The 14,150-nt window shown below is 36.8% G+C and overlaps 1 protein-coding gene across 1 annotated transcript in view; it reads left to right on the top strand.

The window, feature by feature from the left end:
• The window catches only part of UTRN (utrophin), a 341,542-nt gene extending 327,605 nt beyond the window's left edge, over nucleotides 1-13,937 (top strand). Inside the window, 6 exon segments of the mRNA XM_014306655.2 lie at nucleotides 1-35; nucleotides 416-659; nucleotides 6,885-6,993; nucleotides 8,431-8,517; nucleotides 11,142-11,164; nucleotides 11,793-13,937. The exon segment at nucleotides 1-35 is cut by the window's left edge and continues 124 nt beyond it. Coding sequence (XP_014162130.2) covers nucleotides 1-35; nucleotides 416-659; nucleotides 6,885-6,993; nucleotides 8,431-8,517; nucleotides 11,142-11,164; nucleotides 11,793-11,801 — 507 coding nt within the window. The 3' untranslated portion in view covers nucleotides 11,802-13,937.
• The last annotated feature ends 213 nt before the right edge of the window (nucleotides 13,938-14,150 follow it).

Genomic DNA, 14,150 nt, shown 5'->3' with positions numbered 1-14,150 from the left:
GAGCGTATCATTGCTGACCTTGAGGAAGAGCAAAGGTCTCATAATCATCATACTGGTGTCTGAATTGTCATTTTGTTGTTGTTTGAGCCATGCATGTACTATGTTGAAGATGTGAAAGACCTAGAAGTTATGATTTTAGCAAAAAAAATAAAACCCCCCAAAAAAATCCACAATCAAGGCATATATTGTGCATGGGCTGGCTCTGTTAGAAGAGAGAGGTGTCTGTGAAGAAATAAATTAATTTCACTTTTACTGCCTTTTTTTCGATCCCCCATAAAACACAAGTCAAGACATTGTCTTTGTTTGAGCTATTTGTATTGTTAGTTGGAGATGCTAACATTGTTTGATCTAAGAAGTCTTTTATTTTCATTTACTTGATCAAGTCATCATTCTCCTACACTTTTCAATATCCCAGGAGTCTGCAGATAGAATATGAGCAACTAAAGGAGCAGCATCTTCGGAGAGGAATAAACCCTCTTGTGTCACCTCCTGACTCTGTTGTGTCACCTCAGCATGCTTCTGAAGATGCCGAGCTCATTGCTGAAGCTAAACTCCTGAGGCAGCATAAAGGTCGCCTGGAAGCAAGGATGCAAATATTGGAAGATCACAATAAACAATTGGAGTCTCAGCTTCACAGGCTACGGCAGCTACTCGAGCAGGTACTTGTACACTTTGCCCCATATTGTTTCTGCACAGTGGGTTTCTTGTTGGAGCAAAGGCATTGACATTTTACTGCAGATATTTTCACCATGTACTCTTGGTCTGTTGCAATCAGTTGTTTCTAACGAGATGTTTTTTCTTACACTCTACTATGAGTATTAAAAAATGGATCTAGAAGATGCTTGTTTTATTTAAGGCATTTCAAATCAGTCATCTTTGATTGCTGATTCTTGTTTTCTTGCTGATTTCTTGTTTTTGACATGGTTAATGTCTAATGAGCAGAAAAAGATTGCATGTGCTGGAGTGATAACAGGAACTTATGGAACACTGAGAATAGCACAAACAAAAGCAGGAGCTTGTCATTAATGAAAAAGCATGGGAAGAAAATATAGACCCCACTCCAAGTAATGATGCCAGCCACATTCCATGTTTGACTTAAGTTTTACCAAACACTTTCCTTAAATAATATTATTATGTTTTATCACAGTTAATCACTCAGATCTCTCTTAGCATGCCAGAGACAGATGGCCAAAGATATGTCTGAAATACAAAGGAGCAATTAATTACATTAAAAATCCAGTTCTTCTTGAATGGCATATTTAGACCAGTAAGCTACAGCAAAGTAGTCTTTCACGCAAGTGAAAAGGTAAGAGACTTTTAGCAGGTGCTGGTAGCTGGAGATCATAGGGTTTCCTTGTTGGCAGAAGGAGCACTGATTGCTTTGGAAATCAGCATGTGCACACCTGGCTTATAGAAATAACAGGAGCAACATATACCATAATACCACAATAAAAGGTGTAACATAGGTGTCGTTAGAGACTATATCATGTGTGGAAGCTTGAGTAATGAAGATAAATTTGTATGAATGTTTTCTTCTAATTTATCATTATGTTTGGGTCAGAGTACAGTAAGGCAAGTATTTCCCGTGTTTCATGAGTCAGATGTAGTAGGGGATTTAACTAAGCCAAGAAACAGGCTACATAAACCAAGTATTAAAATGGCCTAAGTTCCTGCTGTAGATCATACTCTCATTACAGGGATTAAGGTATTTGCTGTTTGTTTCACTGGCTGACTTCGTCAATTTTCTAGGCAGGTTTGGCTCAATAGGATTTAGATGCATCTGTTCCAGTGACTTCCCTACCCCTCTAGCAGACTGAAATGTTTTTGTTGCTGCTGTTATTCCAGCATTTTGATCAGTATTTGAGTAGCTGCAACTGGTGCATTGTTAATAATAATTTATAAAGTAATGATCTTGGGATATGTGGCCAATACTTGGTCTTTCAAAGAAGGGTTTAAAATCTGCAAAGAAACGTGGTTGAATAAAACACAGAAGTTCTGCCAAACCCATGGTCCCTTGCAGGTTAGTGCTTAGAGCAGAAACTTGTTCACCCCTTAAAACCCCTTTTTTTTCTCTAATGTAGCTGAGGATGATCTCACAATTTTGTAATCTTTTTGGAATCTTTACACCATTCTTAGTAACACCTTTAGGGTATACATTTTTGTTGTGATAAAATGGGTGAAAGAAGGGACAGTAATTCTTATCAATTCTGCCTTTGAAATTTTCTAGGCATTCTGCAGCTTTTGGGTTCAGATAGGGTAAAGCAGAATAGAGGTGACATTTTTCAAGATTTCTGACTGTTTACAACTCATTTACTGTATGCGCTGTTGCTCTTGCGCTTTCTGTCCACATTGTCCTGTCTCTGTGGGAGTCATGCAATGCTTCTGATTGTTCCAAGTATTGCTTCCTAAGGTCTTTGTTTCTACTCTGTCATTTAATAAAGTGGCTCATACAGAGTCAAGAATATGAGAAAATCTGCATTATTTCTTTTAAAACCTATCTGTGGCTTTTCAATGTGCCTTTCTATAGATATCATTACTTAATTTACTGGATTTTTCACAAGCTATTTCCAGAATGTTGGGGCTACTCCCCTGATGGGGATTCAGAAATTATAATTTAAATTGTTAGTAATGTTCTTTGAAATTTATTTTGACATCGATAGAATTATGAAGCAACACTGATTTCTATTACTGCCCCCTTTCTGAAAAAAAATTACCACTTTTCAGCATGTTGTTGTTCTGTCAGCTTGGCCACTACCTTTTAGGACAGCCTTTATCTCTTTCACTGCTTGGGGAAGGACTTTATTGGAAGCCTATTTATATTTATTTGTTTCTTTAGCTTTTACTGGCTGTCCCAGTTATTTTTAGGGGATGAAAGGAATACCTTTTCTTATTAATGAGATGGATTATTTGCAAGAAAGATACTCAGAAGTCTCAATCTCAAAATATATAACAACAATATAATTACTAGTATTAAAGGACACAACTGTCTTATAGCAATATCTTCGAATATCTTTGCCATGGCTGGCATTTCATGCCATCTGTCTGTTCTAACAGCAACTTTCCCCATTCCTCTTCTCTTGACTGGTGTTTTATACCATTGAGTATAAAATACTGGGACTTTTTTTTCTCCAAAAGATTGGAGTGAGTCTGTCTATACACAGATATGGGGGTAGAGAGTTAATGAAATTTAGAAACTTTCATGTAGTAGCTGCTTAATCTAGATGAGAGCATTCTAGGACATTCTTTAGAGAGCACCTTCAGCAGAAATGTGCATGCATCCTCACTGCACATTTGTCTACTTCAGGTCACAATTCTGAGGTTACCATACTATTTTTATTTTAGCAAGCCCAAAGGATTGGTAGCTGTCACAGAATGTTGTTGTTTTTGTCTGCCTGATTGATTAGGGTGCCAAAGAGGAAGGTGAAACAGAACTGGCATGTGACAGCTTTGATACCAACATGTTAATCAGACAGAGAAGACACAAAGAATCCATTTTCATTTTTCTTTTTTCAGCCTTTATAGATACTGCATTTGCAAAGTCAAAGTGAGACCTATTATGAAGGGCATTTAAAGTCTGCTTGAATTTTTCTCTGTTTTCTCTGAGCTACTGAAGAGAGGTTTCATATTGGATTAGATATTGAAGTTAATGGGAGCTAAAATCATCTGTCAACAGCTATATGGTCAGACAGAGAGTGAATAGGGGCTGCAACTCTCTTTCCAGCTGAAAGCAGAAGAGCTTTATCAGAAGAGCATAGGAGAGTTTGTTTCTTTTATAGCTGGGAGAAAAATTCTGGAGCAAGAAGAAATATCTGTAATGAATGTGGTAGTAAAATTGGCATTTTTGAGGTTTCTTGTGATTCAGACTGGGGACACTGAGGTTTAGTTTGGTTTTTTACCAAAAGCAGCAGAAGTCAAGGAAAGAGCAGGTATGTCTTAGCTATCCATTAAGCCACAGAGCACTTCAGGCTCTTCTTTGGGAAAGACCAGCAGGAGGCATAGTGAAATAAGGCACTGTATATTAAAACTGGTTGAAATGAATATCTCCTTTGGAATGCTTTAAAAACTGCTGTAATACAGAAACAAAACCAAGACTTCATAGTTTTCTGGAGAAGGACTTATTTGTCCCTTCATATATTTGCTTGGTTTTACTAGAAAGAAGTTGGAAAACTCCCTGAGACTGGAGTCGGAAACCTCTCCCTCATTCCCACAGAGGCATGCTCAGTATCCCTGCTTTTATTTCTTTCAAGAAGAAGCAGGTGTATAATAACATCTAGAGCTATTTGCTTTTGGTTTCTGGCTTATGGGCTGTCTGCTGAGTTGTTTTGAATAATACATGAACTTCATGATACCTGAAGTGGGGTAGGATGGAAGTGCTCATATTTTGTAGGTGTTATATAACTGGAGTCAAATACAATGTGATTTTCTACTGTTATTTTTCTCAAGTTATTCAACAATAAAATTGTTAAATCATGCCATATCCTCAACTGGTTTGCATTTAACATTTTCCAGTATCTGATTATATATTGCTTATAATTGCTAGTATATTAAGGCAATTATATCAGTGTGACAAACCTTCACTTTCTGCTCCAAACCCCAATCTTCAACTGCATAACAATATTGTCCTTAATTTAGAAGAAGAGTTTTGTTTGTTTAGGCTTTTCTTTTTATTGCAGTCACTTGAACTATGCAGTGTATCATTTATCAGTATATTTAAATGAAAATGAAGTAATCAGGCATTGCCATCTGATTAGAAGATGATGGTGTTGAGGGTTTTGACTTGTTTTTAAATCCAGCTGCAATATTTCATTCTGAGTGCTCAGCAACATATAGTACATCAATGTAAGGTATTCCAAGTATATTTTGTTTTCTCTCAGATTATCCACTGACAGTCCTGGTGCTCTGCAGTGCTCTTCTATCACTTACAATAGAACAACTAAGTGGTACCTTGACTAACTCATCACCTGAATTTGTAGGCATTTAGTTTCTATCAACATGAGCTGTTGACTTTGCAGTGCCTCATTCTCCTTGACTATGTGTTGCTGTGCTGCAGTTTGGTATGTCCAGCACAGATCTCCTCATTCACCTGTGCACAATTTATTCATAGTTGCTGCTTGAACAGGGCCAGAGGCAGAGATTTACTCCAGGTGCAAGTTTGCATTTTGGATGATTCACATTCTCTCTGTCATCTGTTTGTGGGGTGGGCAAGCAGTAACTGCTGCTGGAGTTAGTTCTGTTGTTCTGTATTGAAGAGACTCTTCACCTGTGGAGAATTTGCTTCCTCTCTTTACCACTACAGCTCTAACATTTCAGACAGTGGTTCCTGGCAATACAGAATTGCCTGGGTTAAGCAATCCCATGCTTTTCTGATTTAAAACCACCACACTCATTTTACTTAGACTCTTTAGCTGGATTGAAGCCTGGTACTGAGCAGCAAATTACTTAACTGCCTGATAGTAATTCACTGTTCACAGAAGTGTCTTGACAGTGAAATCCTTCTCTGGCTTGAAAACATTTCAACTTTTCTTTGTCTCCTATGCAGACTAAAATTTCTTGATTTATTCTTTAAGTCTAAGCTGGCCTTTAGTATTGTCATGCTGAAAGAGATAAGATTTAGAGGAGTTTTACTGAACATTGTTATTGTTAAGTTGGAAGCTATCTCAAGAAATTGAGTATTTCAGTAAAGGCTGTGAAGTTCAAAGGAGCAAAATTGTGCACAAATTAACAGCCATTCTGTATTCTAACTCTGCATCAAGTCTCATAGCTGCTCTAGATAATTGCTGAGTTTCAAAAAGATCTTAAAAGCAATGATCTTTTATATTACTTCAGTATCTGCTTGTGATAGATTTACTTAAATAACCTGCTTCTTAAGCTGTTTAGGAGTAATCTCATTATTTGCAATCAAAAAGATAAGTGATAGCAGCAACAGTTTTAGTTAAATCTACCTCAGGTGTAAATATTATTTCACTTATGTTTTTTTCAGAACAATCACTTCTGGAGTTCAAACACTGTATTACCAGTTTCTTCCTTGAAGGAATTTTTAAAATAAAAAAGGAAGGAAAAGAAGGGGGAAATGCCTGAATAAGGTCCCTTCCAATATTTCTGAGCCTTTTCTTATTTTCTGTTCATATATGTATATTTAAATGTAATCTCAAACACACACATGGTTACAGTTAAATGTAATATTGATTTCTGTGATTTTTCAAGTGAATTTAAGAGGCTTCTTTTCAAAGTATATAAGGTATTTCTCATAATTTTCAGGAGTTTATGAAGTACAAATTCCTGCGAATTTGGTGTCTTCCACAAGGTTGAGAAGCAGCATCAGCAGGAGTGATGGCTGGCTACCACTATTTGGATCTAATGAAGTTGTTTTTAATCTGTCTCGTTCATTTGATTCTGGAGTTCTACAAATCTGTTCATAATTGAACATTGTTTCTAAGGATGCTTAGTCATCCTTGTAAAGCTTTTTATGAAGCCCTGGCTGAATGTTCTGTCTGTGTGTGTATATACCCATGCAGATAAATTCAACCTAAATGATCCCATTGTGTAGTCTTTCTGCAGAGCTGGACTGGGAACCTTGGCATACTGTGTGTGTTGTATGTTACCTTGGGTTTTTGTGATGCAACAGAACGTTGTTTTTAACAAGACCATCAACTGGAGTCTTGTAAAAGCTGTTCTTGAGCCTAGATTTTCTTTTAATAAGTTCTTGGTTTGGTTTTTTTACCACTCATCAGTTGTATAGAGTTAAGCCAACTTTGAATAATTTGGAGAACAAACAAGAAAGAGCACATGAAAAAGGAAAGGAACAAGATGGCTGCATACTAGCCTACAATTAAGTTATGTGGATACAAGTAACCTAAATTTGTGTCTTCTTGTCTTCAATGTAGCCTGAGTCAGACTCCAGGGTCAATGGCGCCTCCCCCTGTGCTTCACCGCAGCACTCTGCCCTGGGCTTCCCACTGGAGCAGGACACAAGCTCACAGTTCCATCAGACAGGTGAGTGTTCTCATCAGATAACGTGCTCATGAGGCCATAGGTGACCACTGGATGGGTTTGTTGGCACCTTCTGGACAGATTTGTAAATCAAAAGGAGCTTTGCAATGCTGCTGCTCAGTGCAGCTGGAGGTGTTGCTTCCTTGCACTTGTGAAGAGCTGTGTTATCCTAAGAATCCACGTGACTCTGAATTAGACTTTTCTCAATAGACTCCTTGGTTCCAGCTATTCTTACCAAGTGAATTTACTGGGCAAATCCGTCCTCACTGAAAGGGGAACCAGACTTCATTGCACTGAAGTGGCCAAGAGCTGTTTGTCCTACAGTACACACATGGACCCAAGTAATCTGTCAGATACAGGACCAAGTGTCCAAATCACATAATCTACACTTGCTGTCTCCTTTAAAAATTCTTGTGTAACCCCTGCTTATCCTGGTATTTTGATGTTCCCACTCGCAAAAGGTTCACGTCTTTAAGAATAATTAAATATTTATGGGCACAGGCTCTGCACGTAAAGGGATTCTTTCTCTCTTGAAAGATTATTTTAAATTCTCTGGTATCATAACTCACTAATTTCACCAGGAGTTAGCAGAAATAACTACAGACCATTGCATGGACAAAAGTAGGGGAAAAGAGAAAATATTTTTCTCAAATTATCTTATGTATGAGTTCTTCCTGTTTCTGTTTTTAAGCCTTGTGTTACAGACGAAATATAATTTTGTTTCTGTAGAAAACAGGAAAAATATTATCTTGCATACTGAACATTGTTCATTCAGCATTAACCTATGTGTTTACTTTATCTGGAAAAACATGGAACTTGAGTCTGATTCCATGCAGTATGAAAGATGCAGTCCAATAAAACTGCCAACAACACAGCCAGTTATGTTCCCTAGCCATTCTCTTGGCTAATTTTAAGCATAATTTTTCAAAGATATGGCAAGGGGGATTTTAGCACTATTGAAATGGCTGGTACATATTGAATAAAGACCATCTAAAAGATAAGTGTTGGGATTTTTTTCAGAGAAAAATGGTGTATTCACTCTGAAAGTTACATGACGAATCATCTGCAATTGGAACCGAATTTTAATAGAGTAGCTACTAAGTTTAATTATCTCAACTTGTAATTTTATTTAACTGTGAATGTTTAAATACTGTTCCTTGCTGGCAACTTCTAGTTAAATCCTGGATGCAATGGTTAAGTTTTAATGAAAGAGAAATGAGTTTGACTGCAAATCAATAATGTAACTTTCATGTCCTCTCCCAAGGCTGGCAATTATCAGTGATAGTTCCTGCACATTACAAAGGTTTCAGGTACTGTTTTCCCATTAAATATAAAGGAGTAATTAACTGGAATGTTGGCTAAGAACGCCTTTTAGAATGTTGTTGTCCTTTTTGTTTGTCCTCTTGTTACAAAAATTATTTTTTGTTGTCTTATCTGCAGATGACTTGTTAGTTCCACCTCACGATACCAACACAGATCTAACAGATGTTATGGAGCAAATCAACAACACATTTCCAGCTTGCTGCTGTAAGTTTAACAAAATATGTCTTGAGAATCATACTGAATTTGAGGTGGTCTTTTGAAAAAAAAATTCATTCTTGTGGTATTGACTAGGAAAGTAAGTATCTTTGAGGAGCTTTCTTGTGTAGATATATGCAAGCTGTATAATTCTGTCCCTTAAAATTCCTCAATATACACTACTTTTGAAGGTAGATAAATGTTCTTAAGTGGAAGCAATTAATTATAAGAAAAGCCTGTAGCTCAATGTGGAATTTTCAGCAGTGCCTAAATAAGAGGAAAGACATCTAGAATCTCACTAGCTGCTGCTGAAAACCTTTTGTAGAACTTAAGTGAATGCAGATTCAGAATTTCTGAATGCAGCTTTTGTAATAAAGCTTGAAAAAAAAAGTCCTTAGACTAATTACTGAACTAGTTATTAAATAGACCAGAGGAAATCTGTGAATGCAGCACTAAACACCTTTCCCTGCTTGAATGCTTTGGAAGTTGATATTTTATTCAGTGTCTATTAAAGAGAGATCAAAAGGAAAACCAGCTTGTTCCTATGCATGTTCTGTATCAGCTGACATACATTTCCCCTGATCCTCCTTACAGTGTCACTGCACTTGAAAAAGTGAGAATCTGTCTCATGTATTATGGTGGGTTTTGTAAAATACATTTATACATATATATAGAGAAAGACATGTATATTTCAGCTCTTTTGCCTTAGAAAAATAGTAGTGAAAACTTTGATATATTCTCAAAACTGTTGGAAGTTTCAAATGAAATGTAATAATAATGATCAGTTTTAAAAGGCAGAAGTCAGAGAGTGGCTGTTTATGCCCAGTCCTTTTGGAAGCATCAAGACTCAACTCTGTGCTATTTCATAAACTCTATGGACTCTGTTAAAACAACCCTTTTATCTCTTGAACACACATTGCTGCATCACAGAAGATGGAACTTGCATGTTTTGAAACAGCAAATGAGGTTCCAGCAAAAAAGGTCTTGTTTCAGCTATGCTTTTTTAATTTTGATGAGTTTCAACAATTCAGAGCCCCTTGTTCTGCAAATTAAGGTTTTGATTCTAAGGAGCATCTCATTTGAAGTCAACAATTAGTGGAGCTGCTCAGCGCACCTCGAGGATGTGTCTGTATACAAATCAGTACAAAATGCAACTCAAGCATTTGTTCTTGGTTTTGAAAGTTACTGTCTTGCTATATGACTATACAGCTACATAGTCATTTGGCTCAAATGAATTTAAAGCAAATTGCATTGTGTTAGGACAAGCTTGGTAATAATGGCTGTTCTCCAGGACTGGAAAACAGAAAAAAATTCTGATTCCATGAGCAAACATCTTGAATGAGACAGGAGAATACTGCAAGTGAAAACCATGGCCCCTTCATATTGTGAAGTCTATCTGAGCATTTAAGATTAAAAGAAGGCGCAGTTCCATATTTCATGTGATTTTTTCCCCATTGTCAGCTTAAACTACCTTGCCCCAATTAGTAGGTACTACTTATGTTTGCTCTCATTCTGTCGTTCTATAATGTCTTTTACTTTGAAGTAAATTTATTTAACTATCAGATTCATATCTTAAATGTTTTAGAAGCACAGAATGAGGATTATTAGTCTGGCCTTCCCAACAAAGTGCATTAGACTCTGAGTTTTGCTAAGGAAGACCATGACAGACTATCCAAGTCTACCATCTTTTCCTGTGGCCATTTGAGAGGAATCTGTTTTCCTTGCTGGACAATTGTCAAATCTGTTCTGTAAGACTTTAAATGATGTAGATTCCATGGACTCTCTAGGCATCACAGTATTCCTAACCTTAAAGAATAACATCCTTAGACTCTTTATTATATCCAAGTTCAATTTTATCAAAACAGTCTTCATGTGCAATATCTTATGTCCAATTATTAAAAAAAAATAAAACCAAACTAGAAAGTAAAAATCTTCCTTCATAACCTCATCTTTACTTGTCTCTTCTGCCATGGCCACAGCCTCTAGCAAGGAGTTACTAACATCTGAGCCTTATGCAGATGATTTTTATCTCATTTTGACAATTTAACAGAGATAGTAGTCTTGCTTATTTGTTTTCATGGGTTTCAGGTTATAATTAATCTTGAAATCCATCTTTCTATTTATCTCAAATATCCTTTATGAAGCAATTATTCATATACTTACAATGGTGGATTTTGTTGTTTTGTGGTTTGATTGTTGCTTTTTTTTGTCCTTCAGATCCACTGATCATGGATATAATGCCTCTTTTTCCTTCCTTATTTATGTCATTGGTCCTCAGAAGTAGGCAGGTGTACAACACTGCAGAAGTCTTGTCTGTGCATCTGAGTGATGTCCAGAACAGAGCCTTTTAAACAGATGATACTGTAATACATCACTCAGGGGTTTAGATATGGCTACAGATGTTGAAGATTAAACAATTTGTATAAACTATATCATTATAATGCTATAAACTTGCTAAAATAAGTTTATGAAGAATTAAAGCACTGCAACACATTTCTTGTTAAATGTTTGGTCTTTTAAAGATAAGTCTTTTTTTAATTCTCTAGTATGTGTTTTTCTGAAAATAACTTTGTTATTAAACTGTCAAGATGCAGAATTATGTAAATTTCTAACCTTTTTTTTTCTATTTGCAGCAAGTTTCACTGGCAGACCACAGGTATGAGACATGTTTACATACTTGCATAGGCATTGGAAACAAAGGAAGTGAAAAGTCCCATTAAAGCAAAGGGGTTGGGGTGGTTTTTGTCTACATTCTTCTCTAGAGGTCTATTTGGGAGCTAGACTGATACAACAGGAAAGCCAGAATCCAAAATATCAGAGGTAATAGAAAATTTCTACTAGGTCAGGCACTGCCACAGGTGTTATGGTTCTGCAGGTCTGTGCTGCTATCCAGATGGAACCAGCTTGCATTTATTTGGGCCAGTTGGTTTAAAGCCAGCAGCAGCTTGCAATATCAAAGCTGGTTCTTGCAAAGATGTCCATATGTCCTGTGGGCACCAGTGCACAAAGATCAGGAGCCACACAGCACCTTAGGCATTAGAATAATCTGTCTGCACCGAACAGGCAACCACTTCAACGAGGACTTTAAACACTGCAGTATTGTAAACTTAGATTTCTTTTAACTATTTGCCTCAGTTATTTGCTGAGTCTCAGGCCAATACATGTAAATTTTTAAAATAGAGGGGTTTTGTAAGATGACATCACAGTCCTGGGCTGACTGAGCCCAGGTAGAAGTTTCTGTGTGTACTGACCTGTGGTACTGATGATGTTTCTCATCCCGACAGGCCATGTGAGGTGTTCCTTGGGATGTCAGGCAGTGCTTGTGGCACACAGCACAGCCCTGTTCTGCCTCTGCCGGCCGCGTGTTCCACCCATCGCAAACCTGCACGGGACCCTGGACACGCCGTGTGCTCCCACCGCGTGTTCCATTTGAAACAGTACAACACTGAATACCCAAAGAAAAGGATGTTGTTTTTATAGTATCTTTTTTTTTCCCTTCTTCCCTTTCTATGCAACTGTAAATTAACGAGCAGTGGAATCTTTGTCACTGATTTGTATAAATATACAGCCAGGGGAAAAGGGGCAGGGACTTTATATACGTTCTTTTTGATAATTGTAAAGAGAACTGCATAAGGAGTTTGGAGCAAAACGTTACGTTCATACATTCCTTTCAGCTCTTTGCTTTTGCATTGTAAAGTACCCTTAGTTATATTCTCACACATGTAATATTCTGTACTGATTATTTGTATGCTAACCATACAACCACAGAGATTTCAGAATATCCTTGCATTGTTTTCAACATTGGCATATGAAGTTCCCATAATCTGCATTATTGTTACTGGTTAACAACAATTGTCATTAGGTGCAAGATACAACATTTTAATTCAATTAAACAAGGTAAACTCTCATTTCAAGTAATAATTAGCATCCTCATGTACCTAAGTGGTATTTTTAACTTCCTTTTTGTTATTTCCAAACAACACTCCATTTGGAGGATTATTTTTTTAAGCTTTACTTTACTTTGAATCAGGAGATAGCTAAAAAGAGGACTTAGATGATAGCTTAAGTTGGTTTTAGTAAGAACTAAGTTAGTGTAATCCTTCCCAACTTTATTCAGAGACAAAGCTTTGCTGTTCCCTGCTGGGCCAAACTTGCTTCAAGTTTTGGAATTTACAATCTATGAAGTGAAGCTCATTTCTGTGAGATCCCTTTCTTTTGTCTGCCTCTTGGAAATGAAGAGACAATTAGAAAGCCCTTTCCAATACTATTAGCAACAGAACTTTCTCCAGAACTGCAGTGCACGTAGATATTAACATTTGGCATTGTAATCTTGCAGATCATCCCTATCTTTAAGATAATTTATTTATTTTATTACTTTTGATAAGGATAATTATGGGAAAGTATGTTACTGATCATCTGATCTCAAATTTAAAGATTATCATCAGAGATTTTAATGCCTTCACAGAGTTTACAATGCTGCATGGACACTTGCTTTAATTCTAGGACATACCTTTAATTGGTAAAACTGCATGTGATACCTTTCATGTATAGTAAAGAGAAACAAAGCTGTGTTGTTCTTAATTATTACTGAAGGAAAAAACCCCTTATCTTAAAATGGTATTGAAAGAGGTGTAAAATTCTCTTCTGCTACTAAAAAATGCTAGGGGACAGTAAAAGAGCAGGTCAGGAATTTCTAGTGGCTTTGTGAAGTTTTGCCAGCCAGACTGTCCTGCACCCACAGTATTTACTCCTGAACTGCTGCCGCTCAAGGAGTGATTCAGGCACAGTGTTGACCACCTTCTACTGTGGGCACCAGTGCCAGTTCTTTCTGAGCTCTTTGGCAAGTTATTTAACCACTCTGCCTCTGTTTTCCCATCTGTAAAATGGGGATGATAGTGCTTACCTCTCAAAGGTGATGTAGACTTGGCATTTCCACAGAGCTTTTCAGATGCTAAGTATTAGTCTTGAGCAAGTGGAGCAAAGCTATCAAGGTGAGAAGAGAAGATCCTGGCTCCTATTAAAATGTAATGTAGTTACTCTGAGAAGGAGAAAAACCACATTCTACAGAAGAGGAAAACCATGACCACCTTTCTACCTCAGACCTATCTTCATAAGTAGTATTGGAAATAGCTTTACATTCTGTTCTCTGCAAAGTACTTGGCTTTTATCAAGCTACATAATTCTCTAGGCAAAGAATCTTTTAAAATACTCCCAACATAAGCATAAAAAGAAATCAGTAGTGAATTTGGTGGATTTTATTTTTGTTCTGAATATGAGGTTATGTATAAAGTTGTTTTTCTGCCTGTGTTTGTATGCATCCTTTGTCCTCTGCTGCCAAGTAAATGCTGCTTCAAACACTACATTGTAACATTCTTCCTCTGAGACTATAATAAATAAAAGGAATATATATTGCAGTAACATGAGAAAAAGTATGGAGTTCTTCCAAATTTTTTGGGCTTCAAAGATGGCACATCTCATTGCTAAATGCTGAAAATTTTATTCTGAAGATTAACATGAGCAAGCTGTGGTAGGCAATTTCTATGTCCTAGTTATTTCTCTCTGTGGTTTGAGGTTATATAAATGAGATTAAGCAGTAGTTTTTTTCTCCATAAATCTTGCATATTTTCTCTAGTTTTCCATCT

The sequence above is a fragment of the Geospiza fortis genome, unplaced genomic scaffold (genome assembly GCF_000277835.1).
Source record: "Geospiza fortis unplaced genomic scaffold, GeoFor_1.0 scaffold162, whole genome shotgun sequence".
NCBI classification, from domain to species: Eukaryota; Metazoa; Chordata; class Aves; order Passeriformes; family Thraupidae; genus Geospiza; species Geospiza fortis.
This window is presented reverse-complemented; position numbering and strand designations above follow the sequence as displayed.